At 36.2% G+C, this 17,896-nt stretch overlaps 1 protein-coding gene across 7 annotated transcripts in view; it reads left to right on the top strand.

Annotated features, from left to right (window-relative positions):
- LOC110295968 (contactin-6) overlaps nucleotides 1-15,027 on the top strand; it is a 355,090-nt gene extending 340,063 nt beyond the window's left edge. For 4 of the 7 annotated variants that reach the window (XM_029478906.1, XM_029478904.1, XM_029478905.1 and 1 more), the window contains 4 exons: nucleotides 852-1,038; nucleotides 11,262-11,374; nucleotides 13,715-13,883; nucleotides 14,748-14,999. In XM_029478906.1, the coding sequence (XP_029334766.1) occupies nucleotides 852-1,038; nucleotides 11,262-11,374; nucleotides 13,715-13,883; nucleotides 14,748-14,848 (570 nt within the window). In that variant the 3' untranslated portion in view covers nucleotides 14,849-14,999. Of the gene's footprint in view, nucleotides 1-851; nucleotides 1,039-11,261; nucleotides 11,375-13,714; nucleotides 13,884-14,747 lie in introns of all 7 variants that reach the window. The other 3 variants (XM_029478903.1, XM_021164390.2, XM_021164391.2) reach the window with 2 other exon arrangements.
- Nucleotides 15,028-17,896: the final 2,869 nt, after the last annotated feature.

Below are 17,896 nucleotides of genomic sequence, written 5' to 3' on the forward strand. Positions count from 1 at the left end.
TATACAACTTTGTTTTTGATTGAGAATATGTAACGAGAACACATTTTATTACTTATGTTCTTCACTGAGTCCATTGAGTCAGGACATGGATATTTTGTCTTTTAAAAAGCAAAATTTTTCTAAATATTTATAATTTTCCTCTCTTCTTTTTCTCATACTCCTCCATGAAAGAAGCATAAGCAAAAACAAAAGAAAAAAAACAAATAAAATACTTCTACTCATGTGGCTAGAATTGCAAACTGCAAACTGCTAAATTGCTTATCTTGAGACCTGATGTTTTACTAATCTCTGTACTCCTCACTGAACATTTCTTCAAATCCAAAGATTATCTGTCTGTCTATCTATCTATCTATCTATCTATCTATCTATCTATCTATCTATCTATCTATCTATCTAATTTCTAACTTACTATATTTGGAAGCTCAAGAACTGGTACTGAACATATACATTTGTATTGTTTTGGTGTACATGAAACAATGCTTTTTTCATAGCAAGTGATCAGAGTGCATTGAGTCATTAATTATCCATGGTTTCTGAGAACTCTCAAAGGAAGAGTAATACCATCTGAATGTTTGATTGATGGAATGGGATTTGTTTTAGTATGAATTATTATATTCCCTTTGTTAAAGTTGATAAGTTTAGATCATTTTGGTAACCTAAAATTGCCCTGCTTGTCTTTTTTCATGGTGGATATTTCCTGTTTACTCTCTTTTAATATTATATATTTATTTTGCTGTGAAGGTATATCTATTTTGATAAATATGTTTTATCATTTATATATTAATATACTCCAAAGGTTTATATTTTAGAGAGAACAATAAATGTATTCTTCACTTGGTTTTACAACTCAGGTCTTATACTGGACAGACAACTCCAAAGAATCTATGATTGGTAAAATTAGAGTCAGTGGAAATGTCACAACCAAGAACATCACAGGACTAAGAGCTAATACAATTTACTTTGCCTCTGTGAGAGCCTATAACACTGCAGGGACTGGACCCTCAAGTCCGCCAGTTAATGTCACCACCAAAAAGTCCCGTAAGTATTCACCATAATCCAGGTCATGCATAACATTAATTATGTTATGAGTAGTAATTTTTCTTGTGCTCCCTGGCCATTCATTCTTCCTACCACAAGGTTCCATCTACTTGGTGACATGGTTTGTGCTTTTACAGATAATGTTGCCATTATCTGGGAAAAATAAAGTAAAATATATTTTTGGGTTTCTAAAATGAAAGTAGTTTGATTATGTCTAAGGCTGAGAGAAGAGTCCTTAAGATTAGGGTCTTTATTGCCTCCTCCAAAATGAGCTAAAATACTGACCTCTTGGCTTTCAATACAAATTGGTTACTCAGTTTTCAGAGTTTTAATCCTTTCACTTACATAAAAAGAAAAAGCAACATTATTTGTATTCTAATAAATTTGGTCAAGGCCAAAGAGATAATTAATGACAAAGGACCAACTAATGTTATTTTATTAACCCTGAGTTTTTAATAATTAGACGTCCATTGCTAAGTAATGCTCTGATGACCATCCTAGCTATGGTTCTGCAAGGTGTTTCAGAGAAGACTTTATTTCTCAAGGGAACAAGTTGTTTGCTATAAGGTGATCACTCCTGCTGCAGTGTGCAACCGCAACCTCACCCTCCCCATACAATTGTCTATTTAGTCGGTTGTCTTTCCCATCTCAGTCAACTCCTCCTAGAGGAAGGGTTGTGGATGGTTGAATTTCCTACTCAGGTAAAATCAAAGATTATTATAAAGTTTATAAATAGTATTGAAAAGACCCCCAAGATGCAGATTGGGTTAAGAAGAGAGGGTAATAGACATTTTAATTGTAACTACAGAGCTATGATTCTATTCAAATCTGATAAGTACAAACGTTTTGTCCTTTGACCCAACTTTTTTTTTCCTATCAAAGCCTAAAGATTAGTATAATTCCCAAAGATGGTCTTGGAATGCCTAAACCTCTGTATTTGTATTCTTTATAGCCACTCTGATTAAATCTCTTTTCAGAAATTTTTCTGTGTATGTGTGATTTTAAAAATATTTATTTTACTTTATATTTATGTTCATGAGTGTGTGTGTGAGTGTGAGTGTGTGTGTGTGTGTGTGTGGTGTGTGTGTGTATGTGTGTGTGTGTGCATATAAACCTGCAGAGGTCAGAAGCAGGGAACAGGTACATGTGGAGTTGGAACTAAAAGTGGTTAAAAGCTTCACAAGTGGGTGTTGGAAGCCAAATCTATGTCCTCTAAAAGAGCAAATTTCAAGTTAAGGACAATGATCTGAGATTTCTTGGAACTTAGAGGGTATCTGGGACAAGAAGATACCTAAGCTACACTTCCTTTTTGCTTTAAGCCTGGACTGATTTTCACTAGCTTTAAGCAAGTATAAGCAAGTAAGCTACTCAAAAGACAAAACAGGAAGATAGAAATTTTGTAATTTTTATGATGCCCTGAGTTACTGTGTATTCTCTAGTACTTAAGTGAATTTTTTAAGTGCCTATTGTAGTACATGCAAAGTGGAATCTCCCCGCCCTGTTTTACTCCATTTTCTAACTTGAGATTGAATGGATAGAAATAATTTTGAGGAAAAGGTTAGATAAGCATATTCCTCCTCCTGACTTACACTGCATTGACTGAATCAATGAAATATTTGTTCTAATATATTATAATTATGATGGTGTGTATGAGCAACACTACCATAATCGCACTTTGCCATGCTTCCCACACGGTGATAATGTACCAAACCTCTGAAACTGTAAGCTAGTTCCAAACACATACTTTCCTTTATAAGATTTGCCTTGGTCATGATGTCTCTTCACAGTTATGAATACCTAAGACATAGTGGTCAGAAAAAAATGAGAATCAAAAAATTTTAGGTAGAAGTTTCACATGTCTTCAAATATGTATCTTTTGTATTCACTAAATGAAACCAACGAACAGAATCTTTGTAATTCCTAATTTCCTTCATAGAAATGATGTTTCTGCCTTTCTTTCCTGTCTTCCTTCCTTCCTTCCTTCCTTCCTTCCTTCCTTCCTTCCTTCCTTCCTTCCTTCCTTCCTTCCTTCTTTCTCTCTTCCTCTTTCTTTCTTTCTTTCTTTCTTTCTTTCTTTCTTTCTTTCTTTCTTTCTTTCTTTCTTTCTTTCTCTCTCTCTCTTTCTTTCTCTCTTTCTCTCTCTCTTTCTTTCTCTCTTTCTCTTTCTTGCTTTCTTTCTTTTCATCTTTTCTTTCTTCCTCTCCATCTGTTTGTCTATCTGTCTTTCTTCCTTCCTTCCTTCTTTCCTTCCTTTCCTTCTTTTAACTCCTTGGAGTCTTGGAGCTTAAAAATTTGCATATCAAGAATTTCAATATCATGACACACCTCAACTGTAAAAGATGAGAAGTATTTGAAAGTGAAACCTGCATGGCATAGATCTCATATTTGAGATATATCAAAGCCTCCTCTGCAATGTTTTCCATATTTCATATTAAAAATTTAAAGATGTTCAGTAGTAAATACCCACACAGAATCTGTAACAAATTCTAACAGTGTATTAAATCAAGACAAATGTATTACATTGTTTTGGAGTTCAGGTGTCAGAGTGGGTTTCACCAACCAGAAGGTGAAGGGCTAGCAAACTAGGCAAGGGCTACCATACATATCTGAGGGAAACGTGCTTTTTCTTTTGCATCTTGAGAAAAGTTACTCTCCTGGGGCTTACAGTTCCTTCTTCAGCCTTCTTCACAAATGTGCTGGGAGTTGGTTAGTATGAGTTGACTATGATCTTTCTCCTGAAGGCTTGTGCTTTGAACACTTTTTACGTGGATTATTGTGCTACTGTGAGAGGTAGAAACTTTAGGAAGAGGACTCTTGACAAAGGAAGTAGGTCCCTAAGAAGGGTCCTTGAAGATGTATCATCCCTGGCCCTTAGCCAGGTGTTCTCTCTGCTTCTAGAACAGCCATGAAGTAAACATATCTCTTTTGCTGCACATTCTCAGCACCATGATGTCATAACTAATCACCTGGAGCCAAGCAACTAAAAATCAAGCCCTTTAAAGCTATGGACTAAAATGAATTTTCTTCCACTGAGTTGTTTTTTAAGCATTTAGTCATAGCATTTACAAGCTAAATAATCAAAGCATTTTCAGCTTACACTCCATTGGTACCATTTCTATAAATTGATGCACTTGCTTCTTCACATTCTTTTGAATACCTGTAAGGCTATGTTGAGCACCCTGTAATTTTCCACAATAGTTTCCATATTGCAGTGCTGTGGACTCATTCCCTACCAGAAAGCTTCTTTTCCATATATAGTAGAGTTTCCATTGAATACAAAGAATGAGAGACTGTAGATGGGTGAACACATTTGGAAATCTTAATCCACACACTAAGAGAACATTGACCACTGTAGTGTTCCAAGACCTGTGGGTTCCTCTCTTTTTCACTTAAAACTTCTACAATTATAGTAGAATTTGCATTTCTATATGAGAGAAAATATTTGTCCTGTTAGCAGTTAGCCTATGAGCCTGTGAGACTGTGAGCCTGAAATCTCCTCACCTTTGATCACCATTCTAATTCTTCATTTTCTTCTCTACAATGTTGTCTCTCCTTATATAGAGACACACATTTCTTTTCAAGTAGAACTCAACTGAGTTTTTTTTTCTCAAAACATAATTATTCTTATCTTTGTGCCCTGAATGTTTATTATTTATAATTGGTTTAGTATGTGTCATATGGATCTTAAATACTCCCAGATTTCCTTTCACAATGTTAACTGAGCCTTAAAGGATTTTGGTAACTTTTTCTTTGATGCATACATACATATATACACAAACACACACATAACAAACACACATACACACACATACAGGCATACACACACTAAATATATTCAACCTGCTCACATTGTATATTAATGTTACTTATAGGTAGGTATATGATTTAGAGCAAACTATTTGTTATTGGATGACTAATTTCAGGTGGGACTCTTTCGTGTGGAAAGCCATTTTCTTACTCTAAGCATTTTTTTTTAGTGTTTTGAGACAGGGTTTCTCTGTATAGCGCTGGCTGTCTTGGAACTCACTTTGTAGACCAGGCTGGCCTCAAACTCAGAAATCTGCCTGCCTCTGCCTCCCGAGTGCTGGGATTAAAGGTGTGCACCACCACATTCAGCTACTCTAAGCATTTCCTTATTTCCTGTAGTTTTTTGTCTAGGTCTAAGTCTTCACTTTTCCCCTTTTATTAGCATGTCCTTCAGTTTTAATTATTGTTCATTTCTTCTTTGAGTAACTATGGTGATTAGACTTTGTGTGTGTGGTATCTCTTATATTTCAGGAGACATTATTTTACAGCAAGCTTCCTGTTCATTTGTCTCTTACTTTCTTTTCTCCCCTCTTCTTTAATGATTACTGAGCCTTAAGTGTGAGGGTTATCTTGGTACTAGAAACCTAACCAATTCCTAGGGCTAATAAGTAATGGATTTTGGAGGAGAACCTACAACCACCACCTTACCAGACTATCATAATTCTAGACTACATTCTAAATATTAATCTGATGCCCACTGTTAAGAGTAGGTCTCAACCACTTTCAAAGAAAGTTCCTTTTCCAAAAGATGGAGACCACTACAAAAACACACATCTGATCAAATAGCAGAGTACAAGTGACATTATGGTACACACACCAAAATGGTAAATCTACCACTAATTTTTTTCATTGTTCTGTCTTTAAGTAGACTCTCAGTGTCCCTGCCATTTGTAATATCAGAAAAAAGCCCTCTTTACAACTCTAACTTCTACCTTTAATATATTTATATCTGATAAGGCATCATATAATTTTGGGCTGCTGTGAAACTGACTCAAAAAGTAAGAAAGAAACTCTAGTGTGAGAGAAGTGAAGACACGCATACTGACTCATCTACACTTTCATTTTGATTTTCCTGAATATGTTGATTTGTGTGTATGTTTCAAGAAATGGAGGGTTACATGTATGTGTGAGTGTTTGTACACATCTGTGTGCTTTTCTATGGAAGCCAGAGGACAATCCCAGGAGTACATCCAACTACTTTGAGATAGACAAGCATGGATCACCAGCAAGCCCAATGGGTTCTTCTGTTCGTGTGTTCCTGGTATGGACTTTAAGTATGCACCACCATACCAGGCATTTTTAAATCCTGAGAACTTAAATCATCCTTGTGAAGAACCACTTAACCAGCTGAGCTATTTTAAAGTTTAGGTCTTATCATTTGATCATTTGATAATTATGAATATATATATATATATATATATATATATATATATATATATATGTAACTGAAAAGCAGAGCTGAAGATTATGCCCAGTTCTGGAGTTTGTTGGAAAAAAAAGAAGAAAATAACCTACCTAAGGGCAACCAAATGTCTAAAATACAGTGAAGGTGCATTGCAGGTGCATTGAACGGTGATATGTATTACATCACTTTTGCCATATTTACTTTGATTTTTTTCTTATTTTAAAAGAAATAAAAGTACTGCTAGTCTTCACTTTCTTCTTATGACTTTTTTAAAGAGATATGTTCATCAGGGGTCACAGAAAGACACCCAAAGTGTTAGAGGTGAAATGGCTTTAATGAAACATTGAAGTCAGCCCTGATTCTAAGTGGTATCCTTGGATTTAACTTTGATTTTCCATGTCCTTGAGATGACATCAAGATTACCTCTGAATACTTGTAGTAGAAANAAAAAAAAAAAACAACTCCTCATCCATCACACATTGAATCTGTCACCATCTAGATTTTCAATTTGGTACTTGCTTTTTTTCATTGTAAAATCAGAAAAAAATAAAAAATGAGAACTCACGTTTACCAAAATCTGTTTCTCATGATTGGCTATCATGACAGGCAAAGCTGTGGAGAAGACAGAACTTTATTACTTTTATTCAATATAAAGATTCTGTCTTCTATACACTGAATAGTGCTGTCAAGAGTCACATATAGTCTCAAGTACTGAGCTATGTTTGCTTCAGATAATTTCTCTCTTACTCGCTAAACATTCTAGCATAAGGGAAAGACAAATCATATTACTATAAGGTACAAGCAATACCATGCAGAAATAAGAGGTATAGATACACAGAAGAAAGAGTATGGAGAAGGATGCATATTTTGATAAGAATGATTAAGAGTTAGGGAACAAAAGAGCTCTATGTATATATGTACATATCTGTACATATCTGTGTATATATAAAGCTTCATAAATCCATTTCTGTTGTTTCCCATTTATGATAATAACAGTGGTGATGATCATAGTGTAGTAGCTGTTTTCAAATAATATATGTGATGCATTTGTATGTATCATACCTTAGCAAAAATAATGCGTGTCCACAATATCCAAAAGTCAGAGCAAATAAATGGTGATCCACACAGACATTACTTAGATGGCACTTATATTTACAATGAAAATAAGAAAATATTTACAGCACTTGCAAGTGGGAAAGAAAGCATGAACAAGACATGTGCCTGTTGTAGAAAGTAATACTCAGACACTGCAACAGAAAATGTTTGCAAATTTGGGCTCAATTTGGACATGGACATTGGCTGACTAGCACTCTGTACTGGATTCTTTCTTCTTGTAAATATGCAATCAATCCATATTTAGACATAAAGGAAGCATTAAGCTTTTATTTCATCTTGCACTTATGTTCTTTCTCTCTTGCCCAAATGTCAACCCCATGCTGTTACTTAGAAGTGTAACGTAAGAAGTTGTTTTTGAATTGGGTTCACAGTGTGAACTACAGCTGAATATAAATGCCATCTACAGAAAAATTGATTACAGAGAAACCATTAGAGCTGTGAAGGGCTGGTTTAATGCCGCTCTGTCACTTGATTAATAGAACATGATTTTGGTCTTTGGAAATTGGCTGCAAAAAATGTTAAAAAGTAGAAAAAGTGTTTGTTGAGTTTACTATTCGTGAATGTTATACAGGCAACATAATACTTTTTGTAAGATACATGTGACAAGCGCTTTGGTTTTCTTAAGGTATCAGAAATTTTAATTTCATTAAAGAAATTATGCTGTATGCCTTAAGCCTCCATAACAAACCTGGACTGTTAATAGTGCAAATAATACCACAATATTCTTCAAAATAGCTTTCAGAAGTTTTGGATTGTTTTTTATTCTAATGATAAATGGGTGAGATTGACACATTTGTTTCCAAATTAACACCAAATAAAGACAAACAAAGTCTATAGGTCATAATAACTTCTCAGGCAATTAGCTGAAACCCTTGCTTGCATCTTCTTATCAGAATTACATAGTAAATTCAAGAGCAGTGTCACAAAGGGAGGATCTTATAATTATGCTAATTATATTTAAGAAATGAGTCATTTGTAAATGTTAGAATCATATTATCTGTGCCAAACCCCTTTGAACACAACTGAAAACAAATTATGTCATAACCAGGCAGTGGAGAACCACTATACCTAGGAGAGACTCTTAATGGTCATTGAGGCTTCATTACAAACCTCTGACAAAGCAAAGACTTCCTATTGTATTTCATATGAGCCAAGAATTTTATAAACTAGGAATTATGACTCTCATTTCAAAGGTAATAAAGCTAGGGCTCTTGGGTACAACTTTGTAACTTTGACCTCAAAATCAGAGTTTTCCTATCCTCCAGACCCAAAGAAAAGCCAAACATTTCAGGTAATCCATAGAATTGGTCATACATAGTAGCAGCACTTCTCATGGTGTGCCCATGGGATGTTTTGCAATCTGCTTTGAAGAAACAAATGCATACATATCAAGGACAAGGTTATTACTAAAGTCACAACTGTATGCCTTTCAAGGTAGCAAAATTCAGCTCCCTGAATCCTTGCCTGTTGCATCCATAGTAGACTCAGTATTGTAAGAAATCCTATTATGCTAAAGCATTTGAACAAAATGCTTTTTAAAAAAGGCCACAGGAGTAAGTAAATATTTGCAGAGAATAAAACGAAGCAAAGGGACAACAACAAAAACCTACCAGTGACATTGAAGGGCTGAATTTACATGTGCACCATATTAATTACATGATGTTGTTGTTAGTTTTGATATACTGTAGTGAAGAAATGTGCCCAAAGAGCACACTAGAAGATATTGAATCTCTGATAGCTTGTGACAATTTTTATCTTAGCTCTTTTATATCTGAAATATGACTATAAAATTTACTTGGAAATAAATGAAGAGAAGATGGCTTGTAACAGTATTCTTGCCATGGAGTCTGTCATAAATAAAAACACCACTTGACAATTGTTAACTGTGTATTAAACCCAGACATTTTATGCTTTTATTTTTAATTTGGTTTATATTTCCAAGAAACTGCCCCTGGTATAGCCAGTCATATTGGTCAGTATAAATACACATGAATGACTTGGGACTGACCGTGGTAATTTGGCCTTGATCATAGAATGGTATGATAAATGTATAGTTCCCATTTTGTAACCTGTGTGCCATACACATATCAAATATGGCAAAGGTAATAAGGCATTGAGCAGTTTTAGGTTTAGACTGCATGATGCTTTTTCATACAAATCTAACTTGTCAGCTTTTTAATGTTTGAGCCATGCACTGTGTTAAGTGTTGAAGATACACAGTAGAAAAAGGCGCATCCCCTCAGACATTTACAAAATCGTGTGAAAAAAAAAACTGCTATCTTTCAGTGAGACCAAACTATATTAAATAATAATTGGACCCATGAAACTATTTGGTCATCATTTCTCTGGCTATAACATGTCAACTTTGGTAGCAGAGCTAGATGATCAGGAGCAGGTTTGGGAGGCCATTAGCAATGCCCCTACTTCAGTATGTTGAGCATATTCTAGTGATACAGAAGACATTAAGTAGCAATTGAGTCCATATGCTCAAAGAAGTTATAGTTGTTTCCATCATTGCTCTAATGAGTTAAATGCTAGATTCTTTATACACCACACATTCAGAAAAGGAACAACTTGCTGGGCAGTTTGATCTCTTTCTCGGCTTTCCAGTTGCACCATTTTTAAATCTCTCCTTAGTTTTTCTCAGTCTTGAAATAATCATGTGGTCCCTTTGAATAGCAACATGTTGTCATGGTGAAACCATTGGACACTGGACAAGAACTAATAGTCCTATAATCTGTTCTGACTCAACTACTTGTTCGTGGTATACTTTGGGACAAGTGACTTTTTACTCTATAAGTCACATTACAGGTATCATATGTAAATCATTAAAATTGAACTGTAATCTAGTATTTTAGAATGATAATTCTACATCTTGCTTTCCATATGTGATACTCCTCTACTCCAATACAACATTAATTTCAAAGGACAGGGTTCAGAATAAGGGTTATTTGGAGTGATCAATGTATCTGCAAAGATTTTTCTCTATTTTCTGTTCCCAGAGCATTATTAATAGTATAAAGAATAGTTTTTTTCAGTGAACAGCCACCTTTGCTTGAACTATGATAAACATGTGTCCAAATTAAGGCCTGTAGTCATATGATTTACAATCACCAGATTTTTTTTTTTTTTTAGAATGTTTAGAATTTTTATCCTGGGCTATCCCTATATAGAGGAATGATCAAGCTTTTTGTCCTGTTCACAGTTGTGATTTTAGTCACACACATTGAATGACAAGTAGTCTATATGGGCAACTGGCCAAGGAACATGGCCATGTAATAAGAGGCCCAGAAGGAATGTGTTCACTTGGTGACTCTCCTTCTCCTGAGGCTCTGCAGCATTCTGGCAGGGATCTAAAAATTATCCTATAAATATGCATTTCATATTTTATGTGTATTATTTTGCTTAAAGTATCTTAAATTCATTTTGTTAAATTCACTGAAAAGCAGTAATATAGCATTATGGATTTGATGATCATTCACAATGAACTGTATATAAAAAGCATGAACACAATATTTTTGTGAATATGCATCTATATAGAATGCTTCCAACTTTAGTTAGCATTGAGTAATAGCCAATTTCAAAATTATATAACACAATCCTCCATCTTTTTCTATATTGTAAAGCAAGCAAACTCAATATCAATGATTAATATATTAATACTGGACAGTCGGCAAACTATTATTAATTTATAAGTCTGTCACAAAGACCTTCCCAAATGATCAAAATTTGAATAAATTTGCTTGCTATGATTAGAATCAGTATGAGATTTCAAATAACAATAAACCATTTCATTCCTTTTATGCTAACGATGGGATTTTACTTTTCTTGTCATGAGGCTGTATTATACTATTAACTAATTAATATTCATTTGGATCTTTATTGTATTTTATAGCTCCTAGCCAACCACCAGCAAACATTGCCTGGAAGCTGTCAAATTCTAAATTATGCTTGAACTGGGAGCATGTAAAAACTATGGAAAATGAGTCTGAAGTGCTGGGCTACAAGGTAAGGATTTACTTTTCTATTTAATCTAATATGTTATTAAAGATTCAGCAATGTCATAATCAAGAAGAAATGAAATTTGTACACATGTATATATTAGAATTAAAATACTTTTCAATCTATTCTTGCTTCTCTTTTTAAATTTTATTTTATTAGATTTTTTATTTATTTACATTTCAAATATTTTTCCCCTTCCCAGTTAAATCCTCTATTGCCACCCCTTTTTTCCTGCTTCTGTGAGGGTACTGCCTCCCTCACCTACCATTCCCATCTCAGTGCCCTAGCATTTCCCTCACTGGAGGTGGTCATTGAACCTCCAGAGGACCAAGAAACTCCCCTCATGTTAATGTCAGATATGTAGTCCTCTGCTACATATGCAGCTGGATCCCTGGGTCCCTCCATGTGTACTCATTGGTTGCTGGTTTAGTCCTTGGCAGCTTGATGTTGATGTTCTTCCTATGGGGTTGCAAACCCCATCAGTTCCTTCAGTCCTTCCCCTAACTCCTCCACTGGAGACTTATGCTTATTTTGATGGTTGACTGTGTGCATCCACTTCTGTATTGGTCAGGCTCTGGCCCAGCCTCTCAGGGGACAGCTATCCTATGCTCCTGTCAGCAAAATCTTCTTGGAATCAGCAATAGTGTCTGGGTTTAGTGTCTGCAGATGAGATAGATTCCCTAGGCAAGGTAGACACTGAATGGCCAGTATCTGTTCCACTCTTCGTCTCTGCATTCCTTTTGACAGGAGGAATTCTGGATTACTCTTTTTGAGATGGCTGGGTGGTCCCATACCTTAATTGGGGGCCGTGCCTATCCACTGGATATGGTCTCTGCATGTTCTCTTTCCCCTTTGTTGGGTATTTCGGCAAATGCCATACCTGTTGAATCCTGGGAACCTCTTTGGTCCCTGGCATCTGGGACTTTCTAGTGGCTACCAAGTTCCCAAATCACCACTACTACACACCTCCATTCAATTTCCTGACCCACTGTACTTCTCCTTCTTCTCCTCACACACTTGATCCTGCCCCCTTTTCCCTCCCCTCCTCTCTCCCTCCCAGACCTCTCCCTCTATATACCTCCCATGATTATTCTTCCCCCTTCTGAGTAGGACTGAAGGATCCATATTTTGGTCTTCCTTCTTGGGTTTCATATGGTCTGTAAGTTGTATTGTGGGTATTCTGAGCCTTTTTGTTTGTTTGTTTGTTTGTTTGTTTGTTTGTTTGTTTGTTAATATCCACTTATCAGTGAGTATATACCATGTGTGTTCTTTTATGACTGGGTTACCTCACTCAACATGATATTTTCTAGTTCCTCTAAATTCACTTGCCTGTGAATTTCATGAAGCCATTGTTTTTAATAGCTGAGTAGTACTCCATTGGGTAAATGGACCACATTTTCTGTATCCACCGCTGAAGGACATTTGAGTCCGTTCCATCTTCTGGGTACTATAAATAAGGCTGTTATGAACATAGTGGAGCATATGTCCTTTCTATATGTTGGAGAATATTTTGGTTATATACCCAGGAGTGGTGTAGCTGGGTCCTCAGGTAGTAGTATGTCTAATTTCCTGAGGAATCATTAGACTCGTTTCCAGAGTGGTTGTACCAGCATTTAGTTCCACTAGCAATGGAGGAGTGTTGCTCTTTCTCTACATCCTCCCCAGTATCTGCTGTCATCTGAGTTTTTGAAAAACATTGTGTGTTCTAGGTTCAGTAACGATATGGAGTAACATGGTTTGGAGAATAAAAAATCTAAGTCCTACAGCATGAAGTCATTTTTCTCCACATGATTGCTTTTGCTATCAAGAAATTACAGGTTTTTATTGTAGATGCAATTTATGATTGATGTTAAGGAGTAAGTTTAAATGGAGTATAAAAAATTAAGACACAGTAGATATGGGCTTTTAACAGCACAAAATGAATCTCACAAGAATATTATTAAGTATTAAGGGCATCTCTGAGTGCCCAGGGTAAGTGATCCCCATTAGTGTCAATGTAAATTAACTCTGGGTAGACATACATATTCAGACATTTGTAATGGATCCAAACTGAAAGTAAGTTTTCATAGCAATCCCTAAAACTAATGTACTCAAACTCCACACATGAGATCATAATTCTACTCCCAATCCTGAGACATGGATCCCAAAGAAATATTATTTCTCAATGATAAATGTAATGGTAAGCCAACATGAATGTTTGCATGTAAGGAGTACAAAGTTGGTAATGGTTCTTTTAACATAAGGGAGAGCATTGATTTAAACTTGTTCCTTGTCCCTCATCATAACAGCATCTGATCCCTCGGTACCCAACAAATGTATCTGAACTTGATTCTCCCTTTTGTACAGATCCTCTATCGGCAGAACCGACAGAGTAAAACTCATATTTTGGAAACAAATAATACATCTGCTGAACTCCTGGTTCCATTCGAAGAAGACTATTTGATCGAAATCAGAACAGTCAGCGATGGTGGAGATGGAAGCAGTAGTGAGGAAATCAGAATTCCAAAAATGTCAAGTGAGTTGAGTTGCTGCTTTGTCTGATCTGGGCACCTGCAGCACAAATGTTCCCAGGGACTTTCAGGTTGTTAAGTAAATGTTTTGTGACAAAGTAAAAGGTCTGTGCTTCCATTTTCAATTGTGAGCCAAAAGTGACAAGCCAGTTTTTCTCATATCATCAGTCACATTTAACAATGGGTAGGCGTTTTACAATTTTCTTATTTGAAAAACAAAATAATAAATAAATACATAAGTAAATAAATAAATAAGGAAGAAGAAAATGAAGTTAAGAAAGAGAAAGTTAAGAAAAAAATCAAAGAAAATTAATGAAAAGAAAAAGGGAAATAATTTCGTGATTCATTATTTTTACATAAAATTTAGGACTTTTTTTCTTTCAAATGGTCAAAGGTCTCAAAGCAGAAACAGTGAAATTGAAGCATCTATCCCTGTGTGGTTCTTTCTATGCCTGTGGCAGACATCAGCAATCAGTCATAGCATTTATACTAAGCTGAAGGCTTCTCAATCATGGTGATAGGAGGCCAGTTCCACAGTTATCAAGTAATACTAACTACTAGTTTTGCATTTAAAGCATCAAGTTCTCATCTTCATGAAGCTTCTAAGTAGAAGTCATTGGTCACCAAATGTTGGCCAGTTCTAATATCATTTCAAGTAGTCCTCACCAATTTGGGCACTTTTACTATTCATTTTTACATTTGAGGGGGCATCTTATAATAAGAGGAGTTGTGTCTTAAATTTACATTTAATGTAGTAAAATATTATTATTAAAAAACAAACATGACAGCATCGTTTCTGTCTCATGAAATTAATACAGTAGGCAGTTTTACGTCCTGTGAGGTGATTCTTTGAATTTTGTGTTTTCCAGGTTTGAGTTCCATGGGAGTTCAGATCTTGAAGCCCAGCACGCAGTTCCTGTCAATGGTTGGGTTTTTTTACTGTTTTGCTATTCACCCACTTTCGAGATGAACCAACCCATGGATCTTTGGGAATTTTCTGAGAGCAAACTATGCTGTAAATCCATTCCCCAGCCTCTATCACAAGACATATTCTTAATACAGACTTGTTTGGAAAGAAGAAAATGTATATTACTAAGCTCTTGTAAATATCTGTGGTACATTAATAAAACAGTTTTAAACACTTTGAAACACTTTGAATTTTAATGTTCACACATCATTACACATTTGAGGGTGCCAAATTAATCGGAGGACATAAAACTGCTGTGTCTTTCAGGTGACTTATAAGAAGAATATAAATAACCACCTCAATAACGATTATAGATATGAGACAGGTGTAAATTCATGTCCATTTTATGTGCTCCAGGTAATATACTTCACTATTTACAGTCCTTAGCGCCATTTGAAAGAAAATACAATGGCTTGTTTATAGTTGTATATATCTCCCAGAGATCAGATTTTCCAAGTCCTGGTGCTGCAGTTTCTGAATCCAGTTAGAAAAAATAGTTAGACTTGACAATATGTCGGTATGCACAGTGATCTTTTTTCTAGGGTTTTATAAGAAAATAGCAAATAGGGGAGTTTTAGGCAAGGAAACAGAAATGAAGAGAAACCAGGACTCATTGAAAATAACAAGTTTTCCCCTAAATTTACATCTAGTGAACAAATCCCTGGTACGTCTTATACACTTACTATACTCTACGTGGCCTTACTTTTACATAGTAATAAAAATCTGGAAACAGATTTATTTGATCAGATTTCTTACATGTTAGTCACATCGATCTTTTATTTTTTTTTAAATCAAACTTTTCTTTGATCATAAATAGAATCGCGATTGAAAACTCATAGTCTTATGGATCTGGTTTTAGTGAGATTCTGTTCGCTAACTCTGCTCTAGGGATAATCAGTCCCACTGACAGCCAGCAGCCCTGCACAGTCCCGAAGCACAGTCTGCAGAGAATAGGGCAAGTGCCAGTGTTCTGACCCTTCTGTTTTGTCCACTACAATGACGGATTTCCTGCTGCTGCTGCTGACTTGCTCCACTGATTTTCTTTCTGGAAGACTAGATTTCACTTTTTCACATGGTTTAAGGTTTTATTTAAAAAACAACACAACTTAAATTTTTCTTATAGTCCACAAGTCATGAACTCTTCATAAGTTGAATGCGCATACATGTGTATATGTTCTTTTATTGAGATTTTCATACATGTATATAGAGTGCCTTGGTCAAATTGATCCTAATTCTCTCCTCTCTGATTCTTTCCTCTATACATCACCACCATTTTTCTTCCCCACTTCTTAGGTCCTGCTCTCTTCTTCTTTAAAACCCTGAGGTCCTTTGGTGCTACTCATTTGTGCATGGGTATATGAAAATCTGCTGAGGCATGGATAGCCAATCTGGGGCTAACCTCTGAAAACTTATTTTTACTTCACAGCGGAGTCAGTTGCTAATAGCCTCATAGTTAGGGGTGATAATCAAGAACTCCTCTTCCATTCATGCTAGGAATTTTCCTGGCTTCATCTTGTTCAGATTTTGTACTTGCCTTCAAAGCCTGTTACTGAGTTCTTGTGTGATGGTTCTGTCATGTTCACAACTAGTTTTTCCTTCTTTTTTTTTTTAATATTTACTTATTTTTTACTCTCAATATTTTATCCCCACCCTTATCAACCGTTTTACTGTTCCACATTTCATACCTCCTCCCCATCCCCCTGAGACCATGCAGATGTCCCACTGTCCACCTCATCTGACTTTTAAACTCCCAGGGGCCTCAAGTCTCTTGAGGGTTAGGTGCAGCATCTCTGAATGAACACAGACCTGGAAGTCCTCTACTCTATTTGTGTTGGTGACCTCATTTAAGCTGGTGTATTCTGTCTTTTTTGGTTATCCAGTGTTTGAGAGATCTCAGTGGTCCAGATTAATTAAGACTGCTTGTCCTCCTAACAGGGTCATCCTCCTCCTCAGCTTCTTTCAGTCTTTCTCTAATTCAACACCAGGGTTCAGCTGCTTTTGCCTATTGGTTGGATGCAAATATCTGCCTCTGACTATTTCAGCTGCTTGTTGGGTCTTTCAGAGTGAAGTCATGCTAGGTCCCTTTTTGTGAGCACTCCATAGCCTCAATACTAGTGTCAGGGCTTAGGACCTCCCCACAAGCTCGATCCCACTTTGGTCTTGTGGCTGAACCTTTTTTTCCTCGTGCTTTGTACCATTTCCATCCTTGTAATTCTTTCAGACAGGAACAATTAGGGGTCAGAGTTGTGACTGTGGGATGGTCCCCCTCTCCCTCATTAGATGCCCTGTCTTCCGCCTAGAAGTGGGCTCTATAATTTCCCACTTCCTACTGTAGAGCATTTCGTCTAAGTTCCCTTCCTTTGAGTCATAAGTCTCTCACCTTCCAGGTCTCTGGTGCATTCTGGATGATTCCCCCAACCACTCCTCTCCTGAAATTGCCTGTATTCATTCTTTCTGCTGGCCCTAAGGGCTTCAGTCCTTTTCCCTCAGCCAATACCAGATCAGGTTCCCCTCTTCCCCCAACTCCCTCCCTGACCTCCATGCACTTTCCTTCCCAGGTTCCTCCCTCCCTTCCCACTGTGATTGATTTCTACTCCCTCCTAAGTGGGAATGAGGCATCCTCACTGTTTGAGTTCAGTGGATTGTATCTTAGGTATTCTGTACTTTTGTTTTTCTTTTTTTTTTTATGATTCACTGTAATTTTACTGTCTGTTCCAGTATACAAGCATATTATGGGAAAAAGAACTGCAATAAATGATTTCTTTCTCATATTTATCAGTTATTTTAAGTGTATATTCTTTTTTTAATTTTTAATATTTTTTATTACGTAATTTCCTCAATTACATTTCCAATGCTATCCCAAAAGTCCCCCATACACACCCCCCAATTCCCTACCCACCCATTCCCATTCTTTCGGCCCTGGCATTCCCCTGTATTGGGGCATATAAAGTTTGCAAGTCCTATGGGCCCCTCTTTCCAGTGATGGCCGAATAGGCCATCTTTTGATACATATGCAGCTAGAGACAAGAGCTCTGGGGTACTGGTTAGTTC

The sequence above is a fragment of the Mus caroli genome, chromosome 6 (assembly GCF_900094665.2).
Source record: "Mus caroli chromosome 6, CAROLI_EIJ_v1.1, whole genome shotgun sequence".
In the NCBI taxonomy this organism is placed as follows: domain Eukaryota; kingdom Metazoa; phylum Chordata; class Mammalia; order Rodentia; family Muridae; genus Mus; species Mus caroli.